At 44.4% G+C, this 26,370-nt stretch overlaps 3 protein-coding genes across 5 annotated transcripts in view; 2 read left to right on the forward strand and 1 right to left on the reverse strand.

Moving 5' to 3' along the window:
• LOC121393056 overlaps positions 1–26,370 on the forward strand; it is a 1,743,327-nt gene that overhangs the window by 270,609 nt on the left and 1,446,348 nt on the right. The gene's annotated exons all lie outside the window — the stretch shown is intronic.
• LOC121400993 overlaps positions 1–26,370 on the forward strand; it is an 840,200-nt gene that overhangs the window by 83,893 nt on the left and 729,937 nt on the right. The window lies entirely within an intron of this gene.
• LOC121400985 (putative uncharacterized protein DDB_G0287113) lies at positions 10,122–12,207 on the reverse strand. Its single transcript, XM_041585353.1, has 8 exons — positions 12,070–12,207; positions 11,644–11,713; positions 11,504–11,543; positions 11,290–11,377; positions 11,141–11,194; positions 10,984–11,043; positions 10,763–10,836; positions 10,122–10,673 (listed from the first exon to the last, which is right to left on the reverse strand). Exons 1-8 carry the CDS (start codon positions 12,100–12,102, stop codon positions 10,160–10,162), a joined length of 933 nt encoding a protein of 310 aa, XP_041441287.1. The 5' UTR covers positions 12,103–12,207; the 3' UTR covers positions 10,122–10,159.

The raw sequence follows: 26,370 nt of genomic DNA on the forward strand, positions 1-26,370 counted from the left end.
GGTCTTCATTATTTCTTTTTTTAAAGTTTTTATTTATTTGCCTTCTTGTGATGCTTTCCAGATATCAAATGTGGGGGGTCACTGACCCCATCTAAAAACAAAATGCTCAGTAATTGTTATTGCTACTTTTTATTACTCCTCTTTCTATCCAGGCCTCTCCTATTCATATTCCGGTCTCTTAATCCAATCAATGCATGGTTGCTAGGGTAATTTGGACCCTAGCAACCAGATTGTGGAAACTGCAAACTGGAGCGCTGCTGAATAAAAAGCTAAATGACTCTAAAACCACAAATAATAAAAAGTGAAAACCAATATATCATACTAACAGTTAACTTAAAGGGGTTGTTCACTTTGAGTTAACTGTTAGTATGATGTTGAGAGGGATATTCTGAGACAATTTGCCATTGGTTTTCATTTTTTATTTGTGGTTTTTAAATTGTTCAGCAGCTTTTTCCAAAATCTGGTTGGTAGGGTCCAAATTACCCTAGCAACCATTCACTTATTTGAATAAGACACTGGGATATGAATAAGGGAGGGGCTGAATAGAAAGAGGAATAATAAAAAAGAGCAATAATAGATCATTTGTAGCTTTACGGAGCATTTGTTTTTAGATGGGGACAGTGACCTCCATTTGAAAACTGGAAAGAATCAGAAAAAAAGGGTAAATAACAAAACAATATAAATTAAATAATGAAGACCAATTGAAAAGTTGCGTAGAATTGGCCATTCTATAACATACTAAAAGCTAACTGACAGTTGAACAGCCCATTTAATGGACAAGTTGATAACCAGGTGATTGTGCCGTTGGCATGAACTACCCACTGACCTTGTCCAGGGCCACTTTAATATCAGGGCAAAAGGGGAATCTGCCCAGGGCCCACTGCTTTTCGGGGCCCACTGGCAGCCTGATAATTCTTTTTTATTTAAACTTTATTAATCTATTTTTTGCCCCTCCTCAGCGTCAGGCCTGCACAGGAGATTTCTTGATAGGTAGGGGGCAGAGGAGAGCGCAAGAAGGAGGAAGCCGGAAGCAGATGGAGACAGGAGGAAGCCCAGTGGCAGAACCCCCTCAAGGCCGCTGGCGGTATGGCAGTGCTGCTCCAATCACGTCACGGTGTGTTTGCAAGTACGTCTGTTCATTCTCACTCTGGCTGCAGCCTGACAAGTGCAGCAACAACAGAAAAACTTGTGGGTGAAGTGCGGACCTCTCTGCTTCTCTTCTCTCCTCCAGCACCGGCACAGGATTTCCACTGCAAGTGTAAAATTACTAATAATGCAACCGAGTAGAGTCTCTCTCCCCATGTATCATTGCTCTGGGGCGGTGGGTTTTGGAGCGAGGCAAAACTAAGGAGAAGTTTCTTCCCCCAGGTATGACATGAGCTGACCCCGTGTGCTGGTGCCTTTACTCAGTTTCGGGAGGATCCATGGACTCTCGCGATGGGGCACCAAGTGCAACTTTCTGCTGCTGCCGTTTCTGGCTTCTCTGTATTTAATGGCAGCACTTAGCAGGCGGCAGGTGTCAGTACCTGACCCTGGAAAGGGAGCAGCTGTCCCTGTGCCGTGGAGGGAGATGATACTTAGGGGTCGGAGAAGTGCAGAACCAGTAGGGGCACCAGATGCTGAGCTGAATAGTCTTTTAGTTGAGAGCGGTGCTGGGATGACAGGGGTGCAGTCATAGACAGTGCAGTGGTGGCTACTGATGGGCTTCTTGCTACCTGGTATGTGGAAGCCCTTAGTAATGTCCAACCTGCAGCCCTCCTTCTTCCAGTACTTCTACTTCTGTGTTTGAAGCCCTGTAACAACTGGAGGGCCGCAGGATGGACATCATTGTCATGTACACTGGCTAAAGTTACACATAATGGTGGTATTTATACATGAAATTGCCCCTGTGCCATCCTGCAATGATTTCTGGGACTATTTATACATGGAACTGCTACTGTGTTCATTCTTCAGTTTTTATTTTAATTTCTTCTGACCTGGCTTTCAAATAGGGGTCACAGAGTAGTCCCCAGGTAGCCCGTAAACTGTTGTACTAGGGGCTGTGTTTTTAAGAGATTAATTTTGTTGTCATTGGTATTTATTACTGATCTTCTATTTTGGTATCTCCAGCTCATATTCCAGTTTCTCATTGAAACCACCACTTGGTTGGTAGGGTCAGTTGCACCCTAGCAACCAGATAGCTGTTAACATTGCAAACTGGAGAGCTGCTGAATAAAAAGCTATATAACTAAAAGCTGCAAATAATGACCTTGTCATGCTCCTTTAAACGTTTTTTTTCTTTTTTCTTCCTAGCCCACTAATGATGACATCACTTCCCGTTTCCAGCAACGGCACTTCCTGCTTTATGGTGGTCAGCGTGTCGCGGATCAGTTTGCAGATCAGTCAGTTGCGGGTCAGGTAGGTAAAAATGTGGGTGTGGGTTACAGGTCTGGGTTTCAAAAATTGTTTCCGCGCAGGACTCTACCCCAGGGTGGGGCCACTATATTAAAGAGGTGGTTCACCTTAAAGTTAACTTTTCGTATTTTATAGAATGGGCGATTCTAAGCAACTTTTCAATTGGCCTTCATTATTTATTTTAATCATATTTTTTTTTCTTATTAAGTTGATGGGATCAGAGTTGGGGCTGTGCGTGGGCAGGAGGCTAAAGAATATTTGAATGAATCAGAGGGAATGGGCCTGTGGGAAGGAATTATAAGCTCAGAGCTTCGTAGCTTTATTTTCTGCATCTTATTAGTTGTGAGTTGCACTTGGGTTAAGGTCAGTTCATGGGTGTTATACGTGCGGGAGTAATTGCACGAGGGCAGCAAATAAAACTGACTAGTATTGATCCCACACCGGTCACAGAAAAGCATCAACAACTCCCCATTCACTTCTAGTAATTTGTTCCCCTGCACTGCTGCTTTTTTTTGTTTTTATCTGTGTCCAACACTCTGACATCACTATCGATATTCAACTGACATCATCCGAGGGAGCATTGGGGCTTCAGGTAACGGGGTTGTCCCATTCCTGACTAACTCCCATGTTTCTGCTGTATCCCACCTATTCTTTATAATAAAGTGTAGGATATTGTGTGTTTACCGTGTGTGCGAGAATTCAAATGCCAACGTCAGGGCTGCCAGGCTGGTGGTTTAAAATTTAGACCTGGCAACCCTGCCTGATGTGTTTGAGTGGAGAGTAATGTATGATGGAAGAGTATAGATGAGGGGAGAGTACTGAATGAGCGAAGAGTACTGTATGAGGGGAGAGTACTGTATGAGGGGAGAGTACTGTATGAGGGGAGAGTACTGTATGAGGGGAGAGTACTGAATGAGTGAAGAGGACTGAATGAGCGAAGAGGACTGTATGAGGGGAGAGTGCAATATGAGGGGAGAGTACTGTATGAGGGGAGAGTACAGAACGGGTGGAGAGTACAGATGTGTTGAGACTGCAGTACGAGGGGGAGAATACTGTGTATTAACAGTTCTACCAGTTTTCCTGATTTCGATTGGACGGTGCTGAATTTTTACGCCCCAAAAGGGGTGGAGAAAACTGGAAAGTGGGTTGGGTTTGGGTCAGTTTGTGGGCATGATGGGGGCAATTAGGGGCATGGTCTAATTTCTCCTGCTTTCTAATCATGAAATGCTGTGGGTCGTACCAGTGCCCCCTGGTGCTGATTCCACAAACTGCAGGGCACTTAGCCTGGGCTCCATTTTGTGTTCAATTGAAAACTGGGTGAGATAGGAAACAACATCTGATCAATAATTCTGGATCATTAACTATAATGCACGAAGCATCAGGACCTGGAGGTGCATTAAAGGCACAATCCAATGGGATATGTATATATATACCAGTATATTCACAGGCAGACAAAGTACAAGCTCCTGACTCAGCCCCTGCTAATCTCATGGGTGCAGGTGCCCTAAAGACTTGCCATTCTTTGCTCTTTATGGTGCAGAACACAGCTCCCTACCTGGGCTCCCCAGCACCTTGAACCACCTTGAAATCTCAAGGTTGGGGTGATGCCAACGTTCTGTGCCCAACCCCATGCCTCACATGAGTACAGTATTGCCAAACACAGGGAACATTGTATTCATGTCGGGCTCTATTCTACAGCACATTGACCTGAGCATAAGGGGTGCAACCTGTTTGTATTTTTTTTTTATACACCCCATACCAACTATTTGTCCTACTAACTGTAGGGAGTTTTATATTGCTCCAAATATTTCTCAGCACTCTGATCTTGGCTCCCCCTCCACCAATAATAGCAAAGTACAACTCAGAGCAAATCCACACGGAGAGCTTACTCTGTGGCTTATTGTGTAATCTTACAATGTTCTGCGGACGGGACCCCTTCACCCCTATAATGTTGTATAAAGGCAGAATAACAGCAGGAGAGATTATTTACCTGCATTGGGGTGAAACAACTTCTTTGTTTGGGTGTCTGCGGTAGGGTAAATAGATTGTAAGCTCAGAGGGGCAGGGACTGAATTGAATGAACAGGTACTGGTGCAAATAAAGTATGCAATACAGGATGCAGTTGGTACCCGTATGGGATCCGTTATCCAGAAACCCATTATCCAGAAAGCTCCGATTATGTAAAGGCCGTCTCCCATAGACTCCATTTTATCCAAATAATCAAAATTTTTATAAATGGATTAATTTTTCTCAGTAAAAAATAAAACCATAGCTTGTACTTGATCCCAACTAAGATTTCATTAATCCTTATTGGAAGCAAACCCAGCCTATTGGGTTTATTTAATGTTTATATGATTTTCTAGTAGAATTAAGGTATGAAGATCCAAATTACAGAAAGGTCCATTATCCGGAAAATGCAAGGTCCCAAGCTTTCTGGATAACGGGTCCCACACCTGTATGGCAGAGAAGTAGGTGGTGTTTTGCACCCTGCTCAGGGCTCTCGGAAGGAAAGAAAAGGGGGGATTATTATGCAAAGCAAAGCTAATGCAGCATAAAGAGGAACCGCAACAAATAAAAACTTGTCACCCTTAATGGAAAGCAATCAGCCGAGCGAGAGCAAAAGGGGGTTTAGAGATAGGGCTTGCCGGAGAGAGAGAAGTGGGTACTTATGGCCTCCCACTGAGAAGGTATTGCTGTCAGGAGAGCCCGATGGTGCACCCGCTCCTCTACAGCGCCGGCCGTCCAATATGACCTGCACCCATAGCCGCCAGTGCGACAACGATGGCCAGCCTTAGTGACGCCGGCGGCAGACACGTGATTAGTGTCGGGCGCGCAAACGGGTTCAGTGCCCGATAGTAGGATTTGGTTACTTCATTCCTGGATTGTTCCTATTTCCTGTGCATTGTTGATTATGTGGATTTTTGACCCTTGCCTGGACTTTGATTATTGCCGCCAGCCCTTTTGAAACTATTCCCTGGATCTTGCACTACGTTATCCTTGAACCCTTCTGTACAGCCAAATATTAGGACTTTAACAGAAGTTTCCTCCCTAGGTCCGGACTTCCCCCGCTGAGAGCCGATAGGCCCCCGTGACAATTGCCACCTTCACAGCAATGACCTTGGGTGCCGCTGGCCAGACTTTGGGTGTACAGAACGTTCAAGAGATGGGTTAGAATTATCTTTGTTATTATCCTTTGGTCAAATATTTATATAACTTAAAGGACATCAATGAATTGTATATGGAGAGATTGAGACAGATACATTGAGAGAGAGAGATCATATGAGATGCATAGATAGAAGTAGACTGGTGAATTGGTGGATACAGACAGATAGAGAGAGGGAGATAAAAGATAGATCCTGTAGTAGGAGGTCCAGCTTTTGTTCAGCCCCCCCTTTATTTCATAACAAAGTTCCACATGTAGGAAGTATCAATGTCTATCAGCCATGGTTTCAAACATTAGACCCCAAATTCTAACCTAACGAACCATCAAGGTAATTTTGTATCCTGGGCATTCTTCCCAAATCTCACCCTAACTGGCCCCAATGGCCTTCAAGATGATCTTTCAGTGGTATCTAGGACATCAAACAGACACTTAAACCACATTTTCCCCTAATTGGCCTTCATGATGGTCTTTCAGAGGTATCTACGATATATGAAATCATCAGCTATTGAGCCATAGTACTAGAATATCTCGGACATCAGATAACTTCACCCCAAATCTCACTGAAATGGCCTTTCAAGGTGGCTTTTCTAGGGGTAACTAGGTCAGCAAAGCTTACTCTAATCTTACCTAACTGGCCTTCATGATTGTCTTTCAGGGACATGTAGGACAGAAAATGAGACGTACACCAGAAGTCTTACCCTAAACTGGCCTTCATAGATGATCTTTCAGTGATATCTTGGGGAAAAAAAGACATCACAAAATCTTATCTTAACTGCCTTCAAACTTGGTGTTCAGGGGGAGAACAATATGTTTTCTCCCAAATCTCACCCGAGCTACTCTGCTGTCACTGCTCCAGGCCCCCAAGGGGTGTCAAGCTCTACAGTCTGGGAACCTCTGCATAAGAACCAGCACAACCTTGCCACACACTTCACCATCGGAAACCACAACGCCCGTCTCTGAGCAACGTTTGCACGGATAGAAAACTAAAAGCTCATTAGAATCTTCTCGGCAGAATAATTACTTCCACGTATTGCGTGTGATTATTGAATGGGAGTCCATAGAGCAGACTGACGAGGATTCACTTCTATCAGCAAAGTCGACGTTTCTCCTCCACAATAAATGGGCTTGTTTGTCAACTGTAAACACACTGGGTACGAGGGACTTTATCCGCCTTTTATTTACCGATCAGACAGTTGTTCATGTCTATGAGCTTCTTTCTTTCTAAATTACTATTAACACCGGTGCTGGACGGCACCGGCTTCACTGAACCTCAGAAAATCGTCCCACATTATTTTTTGGGCCAAAACCCACGGCCTTTGGTATCGTGACACATATAGAGAAAAGTGATTGTAGAAGAGGATGGGGTTAGAATAAAGGGCACACAAGCAATAAGTATATTTGTAGGGACCCCGATACACCACGGAGCACAAACCTCCTGGGTCATTGGAGTGGGAGAAAGGGTGCAGCTGTGGGTGACTCTTCAGCCCGCTCCCTCTATAGGAGACAATGCAGAACATTCTATTGATTGATGAAGGGATGAGCTGGAACATTTCCAGATAAACAAGGAGAAATTTCACAGCCGCGACAGAACAACAAATGGACTCGGCTGACAGCGGGGGGGGACATGATTATGATTATTAGGCTTTTATTTACTCATCAGACCTTGATGTCTTGAGTTTTTCTGCAATAAATTCAAGGCAACAAGTGGGTGTGAGACACAGTAACATGTTTTATTCCTTTAAAAGTTTATAAAATTATTTTTTTTTTCTGCCTAGCCCACTAATGATGATGTCACTTCCCGTTTCCAGCAACGGCACTTCCTGCTTTATGGTGGTCAGTGAGTCGGGATCAGTTTGCAGATCAGGCAGTTGCGGGTCAGGTAGGTAAAAATGTGGGTGTGGGTTACAGGTCCAGGGTGGGGCCACCATATTAAACAGGTGGTTCACCTTTAAGTTAACTTTAAGTATTTTATAGAATGGCCGATTCTAAACAACTTTTCAATTGGCCTTCGTTAGTTTTTTTCTCCAATATTTTTGTTTTATTTTTCAGACTCTTTCCAGCTTTCAAATGGGGGGGTCACTGACCCCATCTAAAACCAATGCTCTGTAAGGCTACACATTTTTGTTTATCGCGTCTTTCTATAACTCTATTCAGGCCACTCCTATTTCATATTCCATGAATTTTACGAGGGGTTATCTCAGTTCCACTTACAACTCTTAGGGCCCAGGCCACCAGTGTTTTTCTTAGGGCCAGGCAACCAATGTTTTTAACTCTTAGGGCCCCAGGCCCACCAATGTTTTTAACTCTTAGGGCCCCAGGCCACCAATGTTTTTAACTCTTAGGGCCCCAGCCACCAATGTTTTTAACTCTTAGGGCCCAGGCCACCAATGTTTTTAACTCTAGGCCCCAAGCCCCAATGTTTTTAACTCTTAGGGGCCACCAATGTTTTAACTCTTAGGGCCCCAGATCACCAATTTTTTAACTTAGGGCCCCAGGCCACCAATGTTTAACTCAATCGCTTTAGCAGGAACCCCACCCCAAAAGGACGTCTTCATAACCTGGAGAAAAGTGGTACCCAAAAACAAATCCAGCTTAGTCATTGGCCAATATCAAGCTCCTTCATATACTAAATGTCTGGTATAGTGACAATAGGCTGGTGGGAAGTGGATGGAATTCCAGTGTTAAGAAAAGGGCCTTGGACTTGAATGGAAATGCTGTTACATTGTGGCCTATGGAGTAAGCAATATTCTAGTTCCCTCCAATCATTAGAGATCAGTATGTGTCCCCTATGTCTTTCAGCCCCGTCATGTACATATTAATCAATTAACCCTGCAGAGGATATTAACCCATTCCCTTCTTCAACTAAACCCCTGTATCAGCACCACCACCCAGTTTTACCCTCACACAACCGCTCAGTCATCTTTAGTAGAACGAGGCACAGAGCCCCTCACTCAATATTCACCATAGGGATTAAAGAAAAACACAGAGACATTATTATGGAGAAACCTGGCGGTGAGCACAGGATTTATTACAATTAATAGGCAATTTATATTTGGGCCTCCCTAACAGTGATGATCCAGAGGAAGGAGAAAAACCCTAGAGTGCTATGGGGGCCAATCTGCACTGAAGGTAAAAATTCCTTCCTGACTCTAGAAACGGCAGTCGGTTCTACACCCTGGATCATGGCTAGACCCCCCCGCCCCTAACTATACACCCCACCTCCTATTCACCCTCACCTATACACCCCCCTCAACCTTCTCCTATTACACACCCACTACTCTCCATCCTATACATAACCCCCACTCTCCCTCCTATACGTAACCCCCACTCTCCCTCCTATTACAATACCCCTACTCTCCCTCCTATACATAACCCCCACTCTCCCTCCTATACGTAAACCCCCAACTCTCCCTCCTATACGTAACCCGCTACTCTCCCTCCTGTTACACAAACCCCCCCTACTCTCCCTCCTATACACAACCCCCATTCTCCCTCCTGTAAATTGAACACCCCACTCTTCCCTCCTGTATACAACCCCCTACTCTCCCTCCTATACACCAGGCCCCCTACTTCTTCCCTCCTGTAAATAACCCCCACGTCTCCCTCCTATACACAACCCCCTAAATCTTCCCTCCTGTACATAACCCCCCACTCTCCCTCCTGTACATAATCCCCTACTGATCCCTCCTGTTACACAAACCCCCACTCTCCCTCCTGTAACAAACCCCACTCTCCCTTCCCATGTACACAACCCCCTACTTCTCCCTCCTGCTACATAACCCCCAACTCTCCCTTGCCTGTACACACCTCCTAATCTCCCTTTCTGTACATAACCCCCTACTCTCCATCCCTTCACAGGAACCCCCTAATCTCCATCCTTCACAGGAAACCCCCTAATCTTCTCTCCTTGTACTAACCCCCACTCTCCCTCCTGTACACAACCCCCTATTCTCCCTCCTGTAAAATAACCCCCTACTCTCCCTCCTGCTACATTAATACCCCCTACTCTCCCTCCTGTACCACAACCCCCACTCTCCCTCCGTACATAACAGACCAGACAACACAGGACATACGCTCTCGGGATAGGTAGTTGGAAGGAAAGATTTAGGCCATGGTGGAGGGTCGGCGGCAGCAGGTGAGTCTTTGGTGGAATGCTGAAAAGAAAAGATTTCAGAAAATGTTAAGGACAACACTTGTTTCTTATATGATATTAAAGGCTCAGTGTTGCTTTAAGAGCGCACTATTTGTTGGGCCTGTGGGGACTGTTTGGGTCTCTCTACACATGGAATGCCAGGGCCTCTTATGAATCTCAGGATTCGTACGATTTTCCGAACGTGTGTGGCGTGTGCCGACATCTTTCGTCCGGCGGAGCCCACGGCACATTGTAATCGGATTGTTCGGCCATACGCCCGAACAATCAGATTGCCCCCGATATAGCCATGTTTGTTAATGGCATATCGGGGAAAGATCCACTTGTTTGACGATGTGGCCAAACGATATGGCCACCTTTACACCCTAAAGGCAGCCAAACATTGGTCTATGGGGTGCGCCCTCAAAGTGATCAGCCTGCGGGCTCAACAGACAGGGTGTATGACTTCCTTTCTATTGTTCTGATTGAAAATGCTCAGAAGAGCAGGAAGTAAAGTGGAGCTGCATTGGACAACATGAGGTATCTCTAGAAGAAGGGTAATTGTCAGTAAATTGATACATTACCCAAACCCTGCGGAGCCTCTTCATTATGGCCTTCTTGACCCGTTTTCGGAGGGTCGGCCTTTCTACCACCGGAGGAACTTCGATGGTCTCTTCCACCTCAGGAGCTTGTTCTTTAGCTGCTTCCTCTTCTTTCTCCTCCTCCGGTGCAGGAGCCTGTTGTTCCCAAGGGTCTCCCTCTTCTCTCTCCTCCTCCTCCGTAGGAGCTTGTTCTTCTCCAGTTGCTCTGTCCTCTCTCTCCTCCGCAGCAGGAGCTTGTTCTCCAGGAGCTCCCTCTTCTCTCTGCTCTTCCTCCTCTGCTGCAGGAGCTTGTTGTACTCCAGGAGCTCCCTCTTCCTTCTCCTCCTCTGCTGCAGGAGCTCCTTCCTCCTCTCCCTCAGCTGCAGGACTTGCCTTTTGTTCCTCACTAGATTTGAAGGGAAATAAATGTCATTATTGTCATTATTGTAAAGTGGCAGTAAACGTAATTGAAAGTATTTAGTGCAAAATACATACCCAGCAGCCTCCTGCAGCTTCTGCTCCCTCTCCCAGAGCGTCATGGCAAGCTGGTGAAGGTGCCATTGGATAGTCTGCGGGTGCAGGGGAGGCACAAGGATAGGAGCAAAGGGGAAAGAAAGGAGACAGTTATGATTATGTCTGTATATGTGCTGCTAATAGTACCTTTATACGCTGAGGGCAGTGAGGGTGTGGGATTCCCATGTGATGGGGGAACTTACATTCTGCAGCCGCAGATACTCGAAATGCTGCCCCCATCTCCGGTGTTCCGATGATGCTTCCTGTGGAAGGAGAGAGTCAATGTTAATAATAGAATTATTATAGAGACACACAGTGAATAATAACCTCTCCTATAATAATAATAATAGTGACACTTACAGGAGGCAGCAACTCCTCACTGTAGAGGGCGACACACTCCCTCTCGAGCACTTCCTGTAACATAAAGAAAGTAGTAGTGTTACACAAGAGCTGGCAATCTAATATCATTTATTCTCTATTTATCTAGACATCTGTTGTGCATTACATACCAGATAATCGATCATCACCCAGTACTCGTAAATGTTGTCTCTGTGCGTCGTCCTCGGGTCGATGTAATAGAGAAGAAGAAAGTCCTCTCTGAAAAAGAAAAATATCACTGAGCGTTAATAAAAACATTTTCCAGCCTTATTGCCCTTGCACTTACCCCTGGGGCAATAGCAAATGATTCCCAACATGTAATAAGAGCATTTATGTTTTACTTACAGGACGACGTTCTTGCCGAAGTGGACCCGGTAGTGATGTTCTGCGGGAAAAAACACATTTATGTTAAATACTGAGCTAAAGGGGGAAAGGAATTCACATATAATAAAATGTAGGAACTGATAAATAAAATAGGATTTTACCGTAATAAGAGGCAAGGGCCTTAAAGTCGGTGTCTTCCTCCCTGAAGTCCTCCAGGACGACGTACAGCGTCTGTAAGTGAAAGGAAAGAGCATTAGGGACAGAATACTAAATGGCTCTAAATGCTGCTCATAGTCAGTCTGAATCTGAGGAGAATAGAGACAGAAAAGGGTTTGGGGTTTCTATCGGGCAAACATTCCAGGAATAAGGTGATTTTATTCTGAAAAAAGGAAATAAATATAGTGGTTGTTTTTCCTGGATGTCAGTTCTACCCGCACAGAGGCAAATGGTATGGCAGCTCCCACCTGTATGTATAAAAGGAAGCAGTGCAGACAGACAGACAGCTGCTTAAGGAGAGCTTATATAGAAGAGTGAAAGGGAAACAGCAGTTCAGATGAGAGAGGATTTATTTTACACTGAGGCATTACCAGGAGAGATGTCTTGATCGTTATCTCCTCCATCGTCGACACCTAAAGGGACAAATGGACACAATCAGGCAAAATGAAGTCACGGTTACAGGGTTTGTTCACCTTTAAATAAACGTTTAGTATGATATAGAGAGTGATATTCTGAGACAATTTGCACTTGGGTTTCATTTTTTATAATTTGTGGTTTTTTTGCATTAATTAGCTTTTTATTCAGCAGCTATAAAACAACTTATTGAAGACCAATTGAAAAGTTGCTAAGATTTAGCCATCCTATAACATACTAACAGTAAACTTAAAGGCAATTATTTCCTTCTGTATATTCCCCTATTTGTATTATTAATGCTGCTGATAGCGATGGATTGGCTTCTTATAAATCCCATATACAGTAACCGTATGGGCTCATATGCACAAAGCCACGTGGGACCCCCCTCAAGTGAATTTAGGGCAGATTTGCTGAAGAAGAAATCATGTGCTGAATCAGTTGAATTTGCAAGATTTACCTCTTCAAGAAGATTCTCCGATGTTAAAAAAATAGGGGGCGGCACAAGGCCGGGGCACCCCAAGGGGGTCTCCCTAAGGAACCCCTGGCTCTCTCTTACACTGTTCAGATGAAGATGGATGTGACTGAACAATGGAGAAGCCAAAAATAAACCTAGTTGTTATCAGGCAGGTGTAGCAGCAAAATCAGTCCAAAAAAAGCAGGAAAAGCTCTGTAGCAATCTGTATAGAAAAGATAATAAAAAGGCAAGTTAATGAATTTAGCGCTTAATATTTCCTATATAATACAGAGGAAGGCAGAGATCTATTGTCCCCTAAACTTGAGCTTTGTCAGGTCCTGGTCCCTTTTTCTTTATTGTAGTAAAAGTTATTTGTCAAATAACCCCAGAGGGAATATACACTTAACCCAGAGCCAACCAATGGACTAAACCAACTGTCAAATCTCTATGGGTAAAGTCACCTCTCTTCTATGGGAACTGCTGTCTGTCCCTCCCACTCATTTACTATCACCCCCCTACTGTCCCCATGGCACGTGCCTCTGCTTCCCACCCCTAGTTCCAGACTTGGGGGGCACCAACTATCCCTTTTTTCATAAATATAAGGGAAATTTGGCAAAAAAAGTCTCAGAGGGAATATACACTTAACCCAGAGCCAACCAACGGACTAAACCAACTGTCAAATCCCCAGGGAGAAATTATCTCTCTTCTATGGGACCTGCTGTATGTCCCTCCCACTCATTTACTATCACCCCCCTACTGTCCCCATGGCATGTGCCTCTGCTGCTCACCCCTAGTTACAGACTGGGAGGCACCAACTATCCATTTTTTCATAAATATAAGGGAAATTTGGCAAAAAAAGGCTCAGAGGGAATATACACTTAACCCAGAGCCAACCAACCGACTAAACCAACTGTCAAATCCCTAGGGAGAAATTATCTCTCTTCTATGGGACCTGCTGTGCCCCCCCACTTATTTACCTATTGTCCCTATGGTACGTGCCTCTGCTTCCCACCCCTAGTTACAGACTGGGGGGCACTAACTATCCCTTTTTTCACTAATATAAGGGATATTTGGCAAAAAAATGTCTTGGAGAGAAAATACACTTAACCCAGAGACAACCAACGGACTAGACCAACTGTCAAATCCCTATGGGTAAAGTCACCTCTCTTCTATGGGACCTGCTGTATGTCCCCCACTCATTTACTATCACCCCCTACTGTCCCCATGGCACGTGCCTCTGCTTCCCACCCCTAGTTCCAGACTTGGATAAAGGGAACATGTATTTAGCTACAATGTTGGTACATAAGAGCAGGGCTGGGGGCAGATACCAGGGGGCAGAGGGGCAAATCTCTAAGGAGCCTGTCAGTACTGGGAACACAAATTAAGCAGCTTATGGTGAGGTACAGGGGTCCCCAAATGTTCCCTTCATTAATAAATGTGAATATTTGCTGACATTCCTGTATAACTGACAAATCCCTGGTCTGTGTCTCCCAACCAGCACTAAGATTAAAGGCTCCTCCCAAGCACATTTTAGGGGGAAATTCTCCAAATTCACTAAAATCAGTGGGAGGCGCAACACCCACTAGTCTGGGGGGAAAACATTGCCCAAATTCCTGCCTCTTTTTGCACTAAAATAAAGTTTTTTGACAAGAAGTCTCCCAGAGGGAAAGTCCACTTACCTCTCACCACAGGGCCAACCAACGGACTGAACCAACTGTCACATCTCCAGCGTGAAGTCACCTCTGTTTCCTGCTCTTAAAGGGAAAGTGTCCCCATTTGATGAGTGAGGTTTATGTGGCATTTATTTCTAATTAGATGTGCAGTACATACACAGCCTATTAAGTACACTGAGCATTGCTTTGTATGTGTGGCCTATTGAGTCTGTTGGATCCATTCATTCATCAGCCAGGGTTCCAATCAGTGCTGCTGCTGTTGTTCATAGCACACAAATTATATATACATATATCCAGCACCCGTAGCGGCTATATCCTCTTTGTCTATTAAACTCCATCCAATCCAACTATAATTAGGCCTTTGGGTTCTATAGTCACTCACCGTTCAATCCAAGTGGCCCGGGTGCTCTTGGCCTGAGCTCTACACTTATGATTTCATGTTTGTTTTTAAAATTGGGAAAAATATACCAATCTCTTAATCTGTTTCCCCAATGGAGCATCCAAGTGTTGGAGAGCTGATTGGTGCCATTTTCCCTGTGCTCCCAGGCAGGGCATTCCTAAGAGTCTGAGTACCCCAGGGTAGAGCCCTGTACCCCCCAAATAAGCAGAGAGCCTGTAGGTTGTAGGAAGGACTTTCAGATGTAGGTTGGTGGTCTGAGGGTTTGCAGGTCAAGTTGCAAGTTTTATTCCTCTTTTTTTTTTTTTTTTTACAGTTTTTAAAAATGTTTTTTCTCTGCCTAGCCCACTTCTGATGAGGTCACTTCCCGTTTCCAGCAACAGCACTTCCTGTTTATGGTGGTCAGCGAGTCGCGGATCAGTTTGCAGATCAGGCAGTTGCGGGTCAGGTAGGTAAAAATGTGGGTGTGGGTGCGGGTACTCTACCGTAAGGTGGTGTTGGTGGTTCACCTTCAAGTTAACGTTTAGTATGTTATAGAATGAACAATTCTAAGGAACTTTTCAATTGGTTTTCATTATCTCTTTTTAAAGTTTTTATTTGCCTTCTTCTTGTGATGCTTTCCAGATATCAAATGTGGGGGGTAACTGACCCCATCTAAAAACAAATGCTCAGAAAGTCTACAAATGTATTGTTATTGCTACTTTTTATTACTCCTCTTTCTATCCAGGCCTCTCCTATTCATATTCCAGTCTCTTAATCCAATCAATGCGTGGTTGCTAGGGTAATTTGGACCCTAGCAACCAGATTGGGGAAACTGCAAACCGGAGAGCGTCTGAATAAAAAGTTAAACGACTCTAAAACCACAAATAATAAATAGTGAAAACCAATATATCATACTAAAAGTTAACTTAAAGGGGTTGTTCACCTTTGAGTTTAACGTTTAGTATGATGCAGAGAGGGATATTCTGAGACAATTTGCCATTGGTTTTCATTTTTTATTTGTGGTTTTTAAATTGTTCAGCAGCTTTTTCCAAATTACCCTAGCAACCATTCACTTATTTGAATAAGACTGGGATATGAATAGGGGAGGGGCTGAATAGAAAGAGGAGTAATAAAAAAGAGCAATAATAGATCATTTGTAGAATTACGGAGCATTTGTTTTTAGATGGGGACAGTGACCCCCATTTGAAAACTGGAAAGACTCAGAAAAAAAGATAAATAAAAAAACAATAAAAATTAAATAATGAAGACCAATTGAAAAGTTGCGTAGAATTGGCCATTCTATAACATACTAAAAGCTAACTGACAGTTGAACAGCCCATTTAATGGACAAGTTGATAACCAGGTGATTGTGCAGTTGGCATGAACTACCCACTGACCTTGTCCAGGGCCACTTTAATATCAGGGCAAAAGGGGAATCTGCCCAGGGCCCACTGCTTTTCGGGGCCCACTGACAGCCTGATAATTCTTTTTTATTTAAACTTTATTAATCTATTTTTTGCCCCACCTCAGCGTCAGGCCTGCACAGGAGATTTCTTGATAGGTAGGGGGCAGAGGAGAGCGCAAGAAGGAGGAAGCCGGAAGCAGATGGAGACAGGAGGAAGCCCAGTGGCAGAACCCCCTCAAGGCCGCTGGCGGTATGGCAGTGCTGCTCCAATCACGTCACGGTGTGTTTGCAAGTACGTCTGTTCATTCTCACTCTGGCTGCAAACGAAGGCAGCCTGACAAGTGCAGCAACAACAGAAAAACTTTTGGGTGAAGTGCGGACCTCTCTGCTTCTCATCTCTCCTCCAGCACCGGCACAGGATTTCCACTGCAAGTGTAAAATTACTAATAATGCAACCGAGTAGAGTCTCTCTCCCCATGTATCATTGCTCTGGGGCGGCGGGTTTTGGAGCGAGGCAAAACTAAGGAGAAGTTTCTTCCCCCAGGTATGAAATGAGCTGACCCCGTGTGCTGGTGCCTTTACTCAGTTTCGGGAGGATCCATGGACTCTCGCGATGGGGCACCAAGTGCAACTTTCGGCTGCTGCCGTTTCTGGCTTCTCTGTATTTAATGGCAGCACTTAGCAGGCGGCAGGTGTCAGTACCTGACCCTGGAAAGGGAGCAGCTGCCCCTGTGCCTTGGAGGGAGATGATAACTTAGGGGTCGGAGAAGTGCAGAACCAGTAGGGGCACCAGATGCTGAGCTGAATAGTCTTTTAGTTGAGAGCGGTGCTGGGATGACAGGGGTGCAGTCATAGACAGTGCAGTGGTGGCTACTGATGGGCTTCTTGCTACCTGGTATGTGGAAGCCCTTAGTAATGTCCAACCTGCAGCCCTCCTGCTTCTAGTACTTTTACTTCTGTGTTTGAAGCCCTGTAACAACTGGAGGGCCGCAGGATGGACATCATTGTCATGTACACTGGCTAAAGTTACACATAATGGTGGTATTTATACATGAAATTGCCCCTGTGCAATCCTACAATGATTTCTGGGGCTATTTATACATGAAACTGCTACTGTGTTCATTCTTCAGTTTTTATTTTAATTTCTTTTGACCTGGCTTTCAAATGGGGGTCACAGAGTAGTCCCCAGGTAGCCCATAAACTGTTGTACTAGGGGCTGTGTTTTTAAGAGATTAATTTTGTTGTCATTGGTATTTATTACTGATCTTCTATTTTGGTATCTCCAGCTCATATTCCAGTTTCTCATTGAAACCACCACTTGGTTGGTAGGGTCAGTTGCACCCTAGCAACCAGATAGCTGTTAACATTGCAAACTGGAGAGCTGCTGAATAAAAAGCTATATAACTAAAAGCCGCAAATAATGACCTTGTCATGCTCCTTTAAACGTTTTTTTCTTTTTTTCTTCCTAGCCCACTAATGATGACATCACTTCCCGTTTCCAGCAACTGCACTTCCTGCTTTATGGTGGTCAGCGTGTCGCGGATCAATTTGCAGATCAGTCAGTTGCGGGTCAGGTAGGTAAAAATGTGGGTGCGGGTTACAGGTCTGGGTTTCAAAAATTGTTTCCGCGCAGGACTCTACCCCAGGGCGGGGCCACTATATTAAAGAGGTGGTTCACCTTTAAGTTAACTTTTAGTATTTTATAGAATGGGCGATTCTAAGCAACTTTTCAATTGGCCTTCATTATTTATTTTAATCATATTTTTTTTTCTTATTAAGTTGATGGGATCAGAGTTGGGGCTGTGCGTGGGCAGGAGGCTAAAGAATATTTAAATGAATCAGAGGGAATGGGCCTGTGGGAAGGAATTATAAGCTCAGAGCTTTGTAGCTTTATTTTCTGCATCTTATTAGTTGCACTTGGGTTAAGGTCAGTTCATGGGTGTTATACGTGCGGGAGTAATTGCACGAGGGCAGCAAATAAAACTGACTAGTATTGATCCCACACCGGTCACAGAAAAGCATCAACAACTCCTCATTCACTTCTAGTAATTTGTTCCCCTGCACTGCTGCTTTTTTTTGTTTTGTTTTTATTTGTGTCCAAAACTCACTATTGATTTTCAACATTCTGACGTCACTATCGATCATCATTTTTAAAATTAGACCTGGCAACCCTGCCTAATGTCTAATTGAAGAGTACTAAATAAGGGGAGAGTACTGTACAAGGGGGGAGTACAGATGAGGGAGAGTAATGTATGAGGGGAGAGTTCTGAATAAGGGGAGAGTACAGTACGAGGGGGGAGAGTACTGTGTATTAACAGTACTACCAGTTTTCCTGATTTCGATGGAGCAGTGCTGAATTTTACGCCCCAAAAGAGGTGGAGAAAACTGGAAAGTGGGTTGGGCTTGGGTCAGTTTGTGGGCATGATGGGGGCAATTAGGGGGGCATGGTCTAATTTCTCCTGCTTTCTAATCATGAAATGCTGTGGGTCGTACCAGTGCCCCCTGGTGCTGATTCCACAAACTGCAGGGCACTTAGCCTGGGCTCCATTTGTGTTCAATGAAAACTGGGTGAGATAGGAAACAACATCTGACCAATAATTCTGGATCGTTAACTATAAATGCACGAAGCATCAGGACCTGGAGGTGCATTAAAGGCACAATCTAATGGGATAAATATATATATATATATATATATATATATATATATATATATACAGTATATTCACAGGCAGACAAAGTACAAGCTCCTGACTCAGCCCCTGTGGAAATGAACAAGATAACGAGGCATTAATTATTTACCATCCCACTCACATCCATTATGGAACAACATGACTTTACAAGGTACATTACCTGCGCCACGAGCATCACCCAACAGAGACCGCCGGCTAATGTTTGTGTGGGTAACACATGAGAGGCACATGGGTGTATCTGCTAATTTCATGGGTGCAGGGGCCCTAAAGACTTGCCATTCTTTGCTCTTTATGGTGCAGAACATAGCACCCTACCTGGGCTCCCCAGCACCTTGAACCACTTGGAAATCTCAAGGTTGGGGTGATGCCAACGTTCTGTGCCCAAGCCATGCCCCACATGAGTACAGTATTGCCAAACACAGGGAACATTGTATTCATGTCGGGCTCTATTCTACAGCACCCCATACCCACTATTTGTCCTACTATCTGTAGGGTGTTTTTATATTGTTCCAAATATTTCTCAGCACTCTGATCTTGGCCCTCCACCAATAGTAGCAAAGTACAACTCAGAGCAAATCCACACGGAGAGCTTACTCTGTGCTTATTGTGTAATCATACAATGTTCTGGGGACGGACCCCTTCATCAGAGACCACCCTAATAATGTTGTATAAAGGCACAATAACAGCAGGAGAGATTATTTACCTGCATTGGGGGAAACAGCTCCTTTTTTTGTTTGGGTGTCTGCGGTAGGTTAAATAGATTGTAAGCTCAGAGGGGCAGGGACTGAATTGAATGAAATGGTACTGGTGCAAATAAAATATGGAAGAGGTTTATACAGGATGGAGTTAGTAACGGTATTGGATCCGTTATCTGGAAACCCATTATCCAGAAAGCTCCGAATTACGGAAAGGCCATCTCGCATAGACTCGCATTTTATTTATCCAAATAATCCAAATGATTAAAAATGATTTCCTTTTTCTCAGTCAAAATAAATCATTAACTTGTACTTGATCCCAACTAAGATATTATTAATCCTTATAGGAAGCAAAACCAGCCTATTTGGGGTTCTTTAGTTTACATGATATTCTAGTAGACTTAAGGTATGAAGATCCAAATTACAGAAAGATCCATTATCCGGAAAATGCAAGGTCCTGAGCATTCTGGATAACAGGTCCCACACCTGTATGGCAGAAAAGTAGGTGGTGTTTTGCACCCTGCTCAGGGCTCCCAGAAGGAAAGAAAAGGGGGATTATTTTGCAGAGGCAGAAGGCAAGGACAAGCAAATAATAAAGAAGTGATTTTCACTCTTGATGCCCTTAAGCTAATGTAGCATAAAGAGGAATCCCACAAATAAAAACTTGTTGCCCACGGACACTTAACCTAAGCGTCCTGTAAATTTATTGAAGTCATAAAAACATTTGGTTCCATGGCTGCAATAACTGTTCGGACTGATTCCATTTTGAATTTTTGATTGGCGACCAAAGGATTCAATGGTTTGAGGTTGAGAACTGGCCTGAAGGTTCTGTCCTTCTGTATCTTTGGGGTTCTGGTACAGTCTCTATCACCCCGGAGTTTAGCCGGGTACTGACCGCTTGTTGGAGCAAATGTTCCTTGTGTGGAGCGGTGGAAGACGGAAGAAACCTTCTTTGTGGTAGATGAAGGGTGAATGGGATTCTGTATCCCTGCTGAATTATACTTATTGCCCAAGAATCTGATACATGAGTTTGCCATTCTCCTAGATATCTTTGTAGTCTGCCCCCTACCTGTTGTGGCCCGTGCTGCCACTGGGAGTCAGGCGGAGTTGGCTTTGGGGATGTTTGGAAGGAATGTGCCTGCTGAATTGAAGGGGCTGTTCCTGCTGAATTGTGCTTAGTATAGGGGAATACCTATGCTGCCATCGTTTTATGGGATCTCTCTGTACAGACTATGAGCAAACTTAGGGACTGTTCCTGCTGAATTGTGCTTAGTACAGGGAATACCTATGCTGCCATAGTTTTATGGGATCTCTCTGTACAGACTATGAGCAAACTTAGGGGACTGTTCCTGCTGAATTGTGCTTAGTACAGGGAATACCTATGCTGCCATAGTTTTATGGGATCTCTCTGTACAGACTATGAGCAAACTTAGGGGACTGTTCCTGCTGAATTGTGCTTAGTACAGGGAATACCTATGCTGCCATAGTTTTATGGGATCTCTCTGTACAGACTATGTACAGAGAGAATGAACATTTATATTATTCAGTATCTTGTGGGGGAAGCAATTGTCGGTGCAGGGGGCTCATGGCAGAGGACAATACATGGGACTCAAGGGGTGGAGGTTGCAGGGAGTTGTGGATTTATTTAGAATGATTGGGCTGTGGATTTGTCTAAGGGATTTATACATTGAGCCCCTGTTAATTATGGGCAGGTTCTTCCACCCTTGGGGTCCAGGAGGTTAATAGTTAGGGCAACATTGAGAGTAGATTTGTAGTAACAATAAGAACTTACCCTGGAGCTGTAGAATCCTCTGCACCTAAACAGCAGCTCCTGTCGCCCTCCCTTTATTTCTGTGTATTTAGGGTCTCTGTCCTACGCTGATCTTGTGATATCTAATGTCCCTGCTTATTGGCTATTTTCCAGGCCTTCTCTTTGCACAGTGGTGAGTTTGGCATTTTGGGCAGTACCTTATAGAACTGTGAGTATCACACCGTCCCATGAGTACGGGACATTTATTCAAATGGAGAGAAGGAGCTCTGTATAAACAAACTTCCCTAAACTGCAGCCTTTGTTAGGCTATGAGATAAGAAATAATGTGTTACACAGGGACTACACTATACAGGGGTTAGGACATTGTTTTGTTGAAATCTCAATATGAATATACAGGACAGACCCCTCATGGAGCATGAGAAGCATTTCTAGGTATAACCCAACTGTTGATGCTCATTAAGGAATTGGGTGCAGGGTTTTCACCCTTGATAAATATGCCCCATTGTCCTTATCGCTCATCATTTCCCTGAACTGCTGGAGCATCTGGTGGTCGGCCAATGTCCTGACAGCTTTCTCTGCCACGAAGTTGATTGCCAATAGACTCGTCATCTTTCCTGGGCTGATTGCACTCTCTGCAGGTTAGTCAAGACTCCTCCCATAAGAGGACACATAATGATTCCATATATGCTCATCAGCTTCCTTGCCAGGAGTGACCTCATCATTGTTTGATCATAAATCTTCATCAACTTTAATGATGTCATGACCTGCCCTCTTTGGCAAGACCCAGGCAGGAATCTCCTTCCTTTCCAGTTATGATGTCATCAATTTGTTCCATTGGGCGGGGCTACAAACACCACTGGCTGCCATGATTGGGTAGATGCAGCTCCTCATTATTATGGTTCATGGAATAATACATTTGCCCCTCTGTTATTTCATTCTTTGCAAAATGAACGCGGCTGCTCTGATGTTCTTCTGCTTAGGAAAGATGTGAGAAAAGGAATCTGAGGTAGAAATAGGGCCCCTTAGCCAAGACAGGGCCAACAAAACCACTGAATGATCAATAGCCAACGGCAGAAAATATAAATGAGAAGAGAACAGGACAGCTGGAATCCATATGGAGATGGGCTTATATAAGGAGCCAACGGGCAACGACAGTCTCCAGCCACTTCTTATACGTCATTATTATATTTGGCTGACGTTCAAATTGCCTGTGGGTTTGTTCAAGTGGGCGTGTCTCACTCAGAGGGTGGGAGTGGTTAACTGTACTTTTTGGTAAGATATTTAGTATATAAGGAGGGGGGGAAACATCTAATCTCCGGGATCTGATTGGTCACAGCCATGAAGGGGACTCTGATTGTGTTAGTGGCATTGGCCGGAGCCTGGGCTGCACCTCAAGGTAACGTTGTTCTTCACAGTAACCTGTACAGGTGATACTTGTAGCTGAGCCTCAGCAGCTCTAACCCTCCTATTGTAACTCTAACCTATGAAATAATATGGAACGTATCCACTGTCTTTTGCTTCGTAAATCTCTGATCAATTTAGGCACAATCTTATATATGGGTTTATATATAAATATATGGGTTTTGGTTGTCATGCCTATAGTAACAGTGGGATAATAGTCTCTGGGAAGGGAGTGTGACTGTGGGATAGCAGGTATAGTAGGGAGAGATGGTGTCTATAGTAACAGTGGATAATAGTCTCTGGGAAGGGAGTGTGACTGTGGGATGGCAGGTATAGTAGGGAGAGATGGTGTCTATAGTAACAGTGGATAATAGTCTTTGGGAAGGGAGTGTGACTGTGGGATAGCAGGTATAGTAGGGAGAGATGGTGTCTATAGTAACAGTGGGATAATAGTCTCTGGGAAGGGAGTGTGAGTGTGGGATAGCAGGTATAGTAGGGAGAGATGGTGTCTATAGTAACAGTGGATAATAGTCTCTGGGAAGGGAGTGTGACTGTGGGATAGCAGGTATAGTAGGGAGAGATGGTGCCTATAGTAACAGTGGGTAATAGTCTCTGGGAAGGGAGTGTGACTGTGGGATAGCAGGTATAGTAGGGAGAGATGGTGTCTATAGTAACAGTGGATAATAGTCTCTGGGAAGGGAGTGTGACTGTGGGATAGCAGGTATAGTAGGGAGAGATGGTGCCTATAGTAACAGTGGATAATAGTCTCTGAGAAGGGAGTGTGACTGTGGGATAGCAGGTATAGTAGGGAGAGATGGTGCCTATAGTAACAGTGGGTAATAGTCTCTGAGAAGGGAGTGTGACTGTGGGATAGCAGGTATAGTAGGGAGAGATGTTGCCTATAGTAACAGTGGAGTGTGACTGTGGGATAGCAGAGTACTGTATGAGGGGAGATTATGGTTTGAGTGGAGAGTACTGCATGAGGGGAGAGTGCAGTACAAGGGGAGAGTACTGTATGAGGAAAGAGTACAGATGAGTTGAGGGTACGGATGATGGGAGAGTACTGTATGAGGGGAGAGTGCAGTACGAGGGGAGAGTACTGTGTATTAAAGTGTAGGATATTGTGTGTTTACCTTGTGTGCGAGAATTCAAATGCCAACGTCAAGGCTGGTGGTTTAAAATCAGACCTGGCAACCCTGCCTGATGCGTTGAGGGGAGAGTAATGTATGATGGAAGAGTACAGATGAGGGGAGAGTAATGTATGATGGAAGAGTACAGATGAGGGGAGAGTACTGAATGAGCGAAGAGTATTGTATGAGGGGAGAGTACAGTTTGAGAGGAGAGTACTCGACCCCCTTAAGCTAATGCAGCATAAAGAGGAATCACACAAATAAAAACTTGTTGTCCTTAATGGAAAGCAATCAGGCGAGAGCAAAAGGGGGTTAGAGATAGGGCTGCCGAGAGAGAAGTGGGTACTTATGGCCTCCCACTGAGAGGGCATTGCTGTCAGGAGCACCTGATGGCTCACCGCTCCTCTACAGCGCCGCGTCCAAGATGGCGACACCCATAGCCGCCACGTGGACAACGACATCAGCCTAGTGACGCCGGCGTGCAGACGTGTCGCTCCTGGTGCCAAAATTCTAAATCAAACGACGGAGAGGTCACGGGTTCAATGCCCGATTGTAGGATTTGGTTACTTCATTCCTGGTTGTTCCTATTTTCCTATTTTTCTACCCCAGGGTGGAGGCCCTGCAGGGTGTTGGGTACCCCCCAAATAAGCAGCGAACCTGTAGGTTATAGGAAGGACTTTCAGATGCAGGTTGGGGGTCTGAGGGTTTGCAGGTCAAGTTGTGGATCTTTAAAAATGTTTTTTTTCTGCCTAGCCCACTTCTGATGACATCAATTCTGGTTTCCAGCAATGGCACTTCCTGCTTTATGGTGGTCAGCGAGTCGCGGATCAGTTTGCAGATCAGGCAGTTGCGGGTCAGGTAGGTAAAAATGTGGGTGTGGGTGGGGTTACTCTACCGTAAGGTGGGGCCTTCATATTAAAGTGGTGGTTCACCTTCAAGTTAACGTTTAGTATGTTATAGAACAAACAATTCTAAGCAACTTTTCAATTGGTCTTCATTATTTATTTTTTTAAAGTCTTTTTTTTATTATTTGCCTTCTTCTGATGCTTTCCAGATATCAAATGGGGGGTCACTGACCCCATCTAAAAACAAATGCTCAGTAAGGCTACAAATGTATTGTTATTGTTACTTTTTATTACCCCTCTTTCTATCCAGGCCTCTCCTATTCATATTCCAGTCTCTTAATGAAATCAATGTGTGGTTGCTAGGGGAATTTGGACCCTAGCAACCAGATTGTGGAAACTGCAAACTGGAGAGCTGCTGAATAAAAAGCTAAATGACTCTAAAACCACTAATAATAAAAAAAATGAACCTAAAGTGGTTGTTCACCTTTTGAATTTTCATATGATGTTTAGAGGGATATTCTGAGACAATTTGCCAATGGTTTTTATTTGTGTTTTTTGAGTTATTCAGCAGCTTTTTATTCAGCAGCACTCCAGTTTGCAGTTTCCAAAATCTGATTGCTAGGGTCCAAATTGCCCTAGCAACCATTGACTTATTTGAATAAGAGACTGGGATATGAATAGGGGAGGGGGCTGGATACAAAGAGGAGTGATAAAAAAGAGCAATAATAACTCATTTGTAGCTTTACAGAGCACTTGTTTTTAGATGCGGTCAGTGACCCCCATTTGAAAACTGGAAAGAATCACAAAAAAAGGTAAATAAAAAAACAATAAAAAGTAAATAATGAAGGCCGATTGAAAAGTTGTGTAGAATTGGCCATTCTATAACCTACTAAAAGTTAATTGAAAGGTGAACCACCTCTTTAAAGGTGAACAGCCCATTTAATGGACAAGTCGATAACCAGGAGATTGTGCCGTTGGCATGAACTACCCACTGACCTTGTCATGCCCAGGACCCAGGGCAGCTGCCCCCATTTTCCGACTCCCCAAGGAAAGCTCTGCTCCCTGGAGTCCCTGCTCATGGAACCCAACCCAAGCCTACGTAAGGGACACCTGGGTGCACAACATGGATTGGTTCATGGCACCCTGGCCAAGGGACAATAGGTTTCAATATTGGGTTACTGGAGGGGATCTACCCAATAACACCCATAGTATTATTTTACTTTCCTTTATCCCACCCCAAATCCTACTTCAGATTAAGCAGACATGCGCCCCTTACACTGGGCTTGGGCAGTACCAGCTACAAATATGTCCTGTCCAATTTGTGCCCCCCTAGAACTGCTGCTGCCAAAATGGCCCTGTAATGTGTATGTTAGATAAGTGCAAGGAGATTCTCATGGCTAATCCCTTGTAAGTATCATTAAGCTTAGGCTGCCTATGTTGTAGTGCCAGGGGCAGTGTCGGACTGGGCCGGCGGGACACCGGGAAAAAACCCGGTGGGCCCCAGATCCGCACCTTTTTCCTGCAGTGACTCCCCGACGAAGGGCAAAATCAGTTGCGCACCTTCTTCCTGTATTGCCCGCAGCGCAGTGTGCCGGCTCAGACAGCAGCCCCGGGGCCCCCAGTCCGACCCTGGCCAGGGGTGCAATGCCACTCAATCACAGCCGCTCCTCCATTAGGGCTTACGAGGCCCCTTTGTTGGGATAACAGGAGGGTGAGGGAACTTTTTCAAAGATTAGTCTATCTGCCCTGATCTTTTCTAAAGGACAGAATATTCAAATTGGTAAAAAAAAAAATATACCAGTCTCCTAATCTGTT

The sequence above is a fragment of the Xenopus laevis genome, chromosome 3L (genome assembly GCF_017654675.1).
Source record: "Xenopus laevis strain J_2021 chromosome 3L, Xenopus_laevis_v10.1, whole genome shotgun sequence".
NCBI classification, from domain to species: Eukaryota; Metazoa; Chordata; class Amphibia; order Anura; family Pipidae; genus Xenopus; species Xenopus laevis.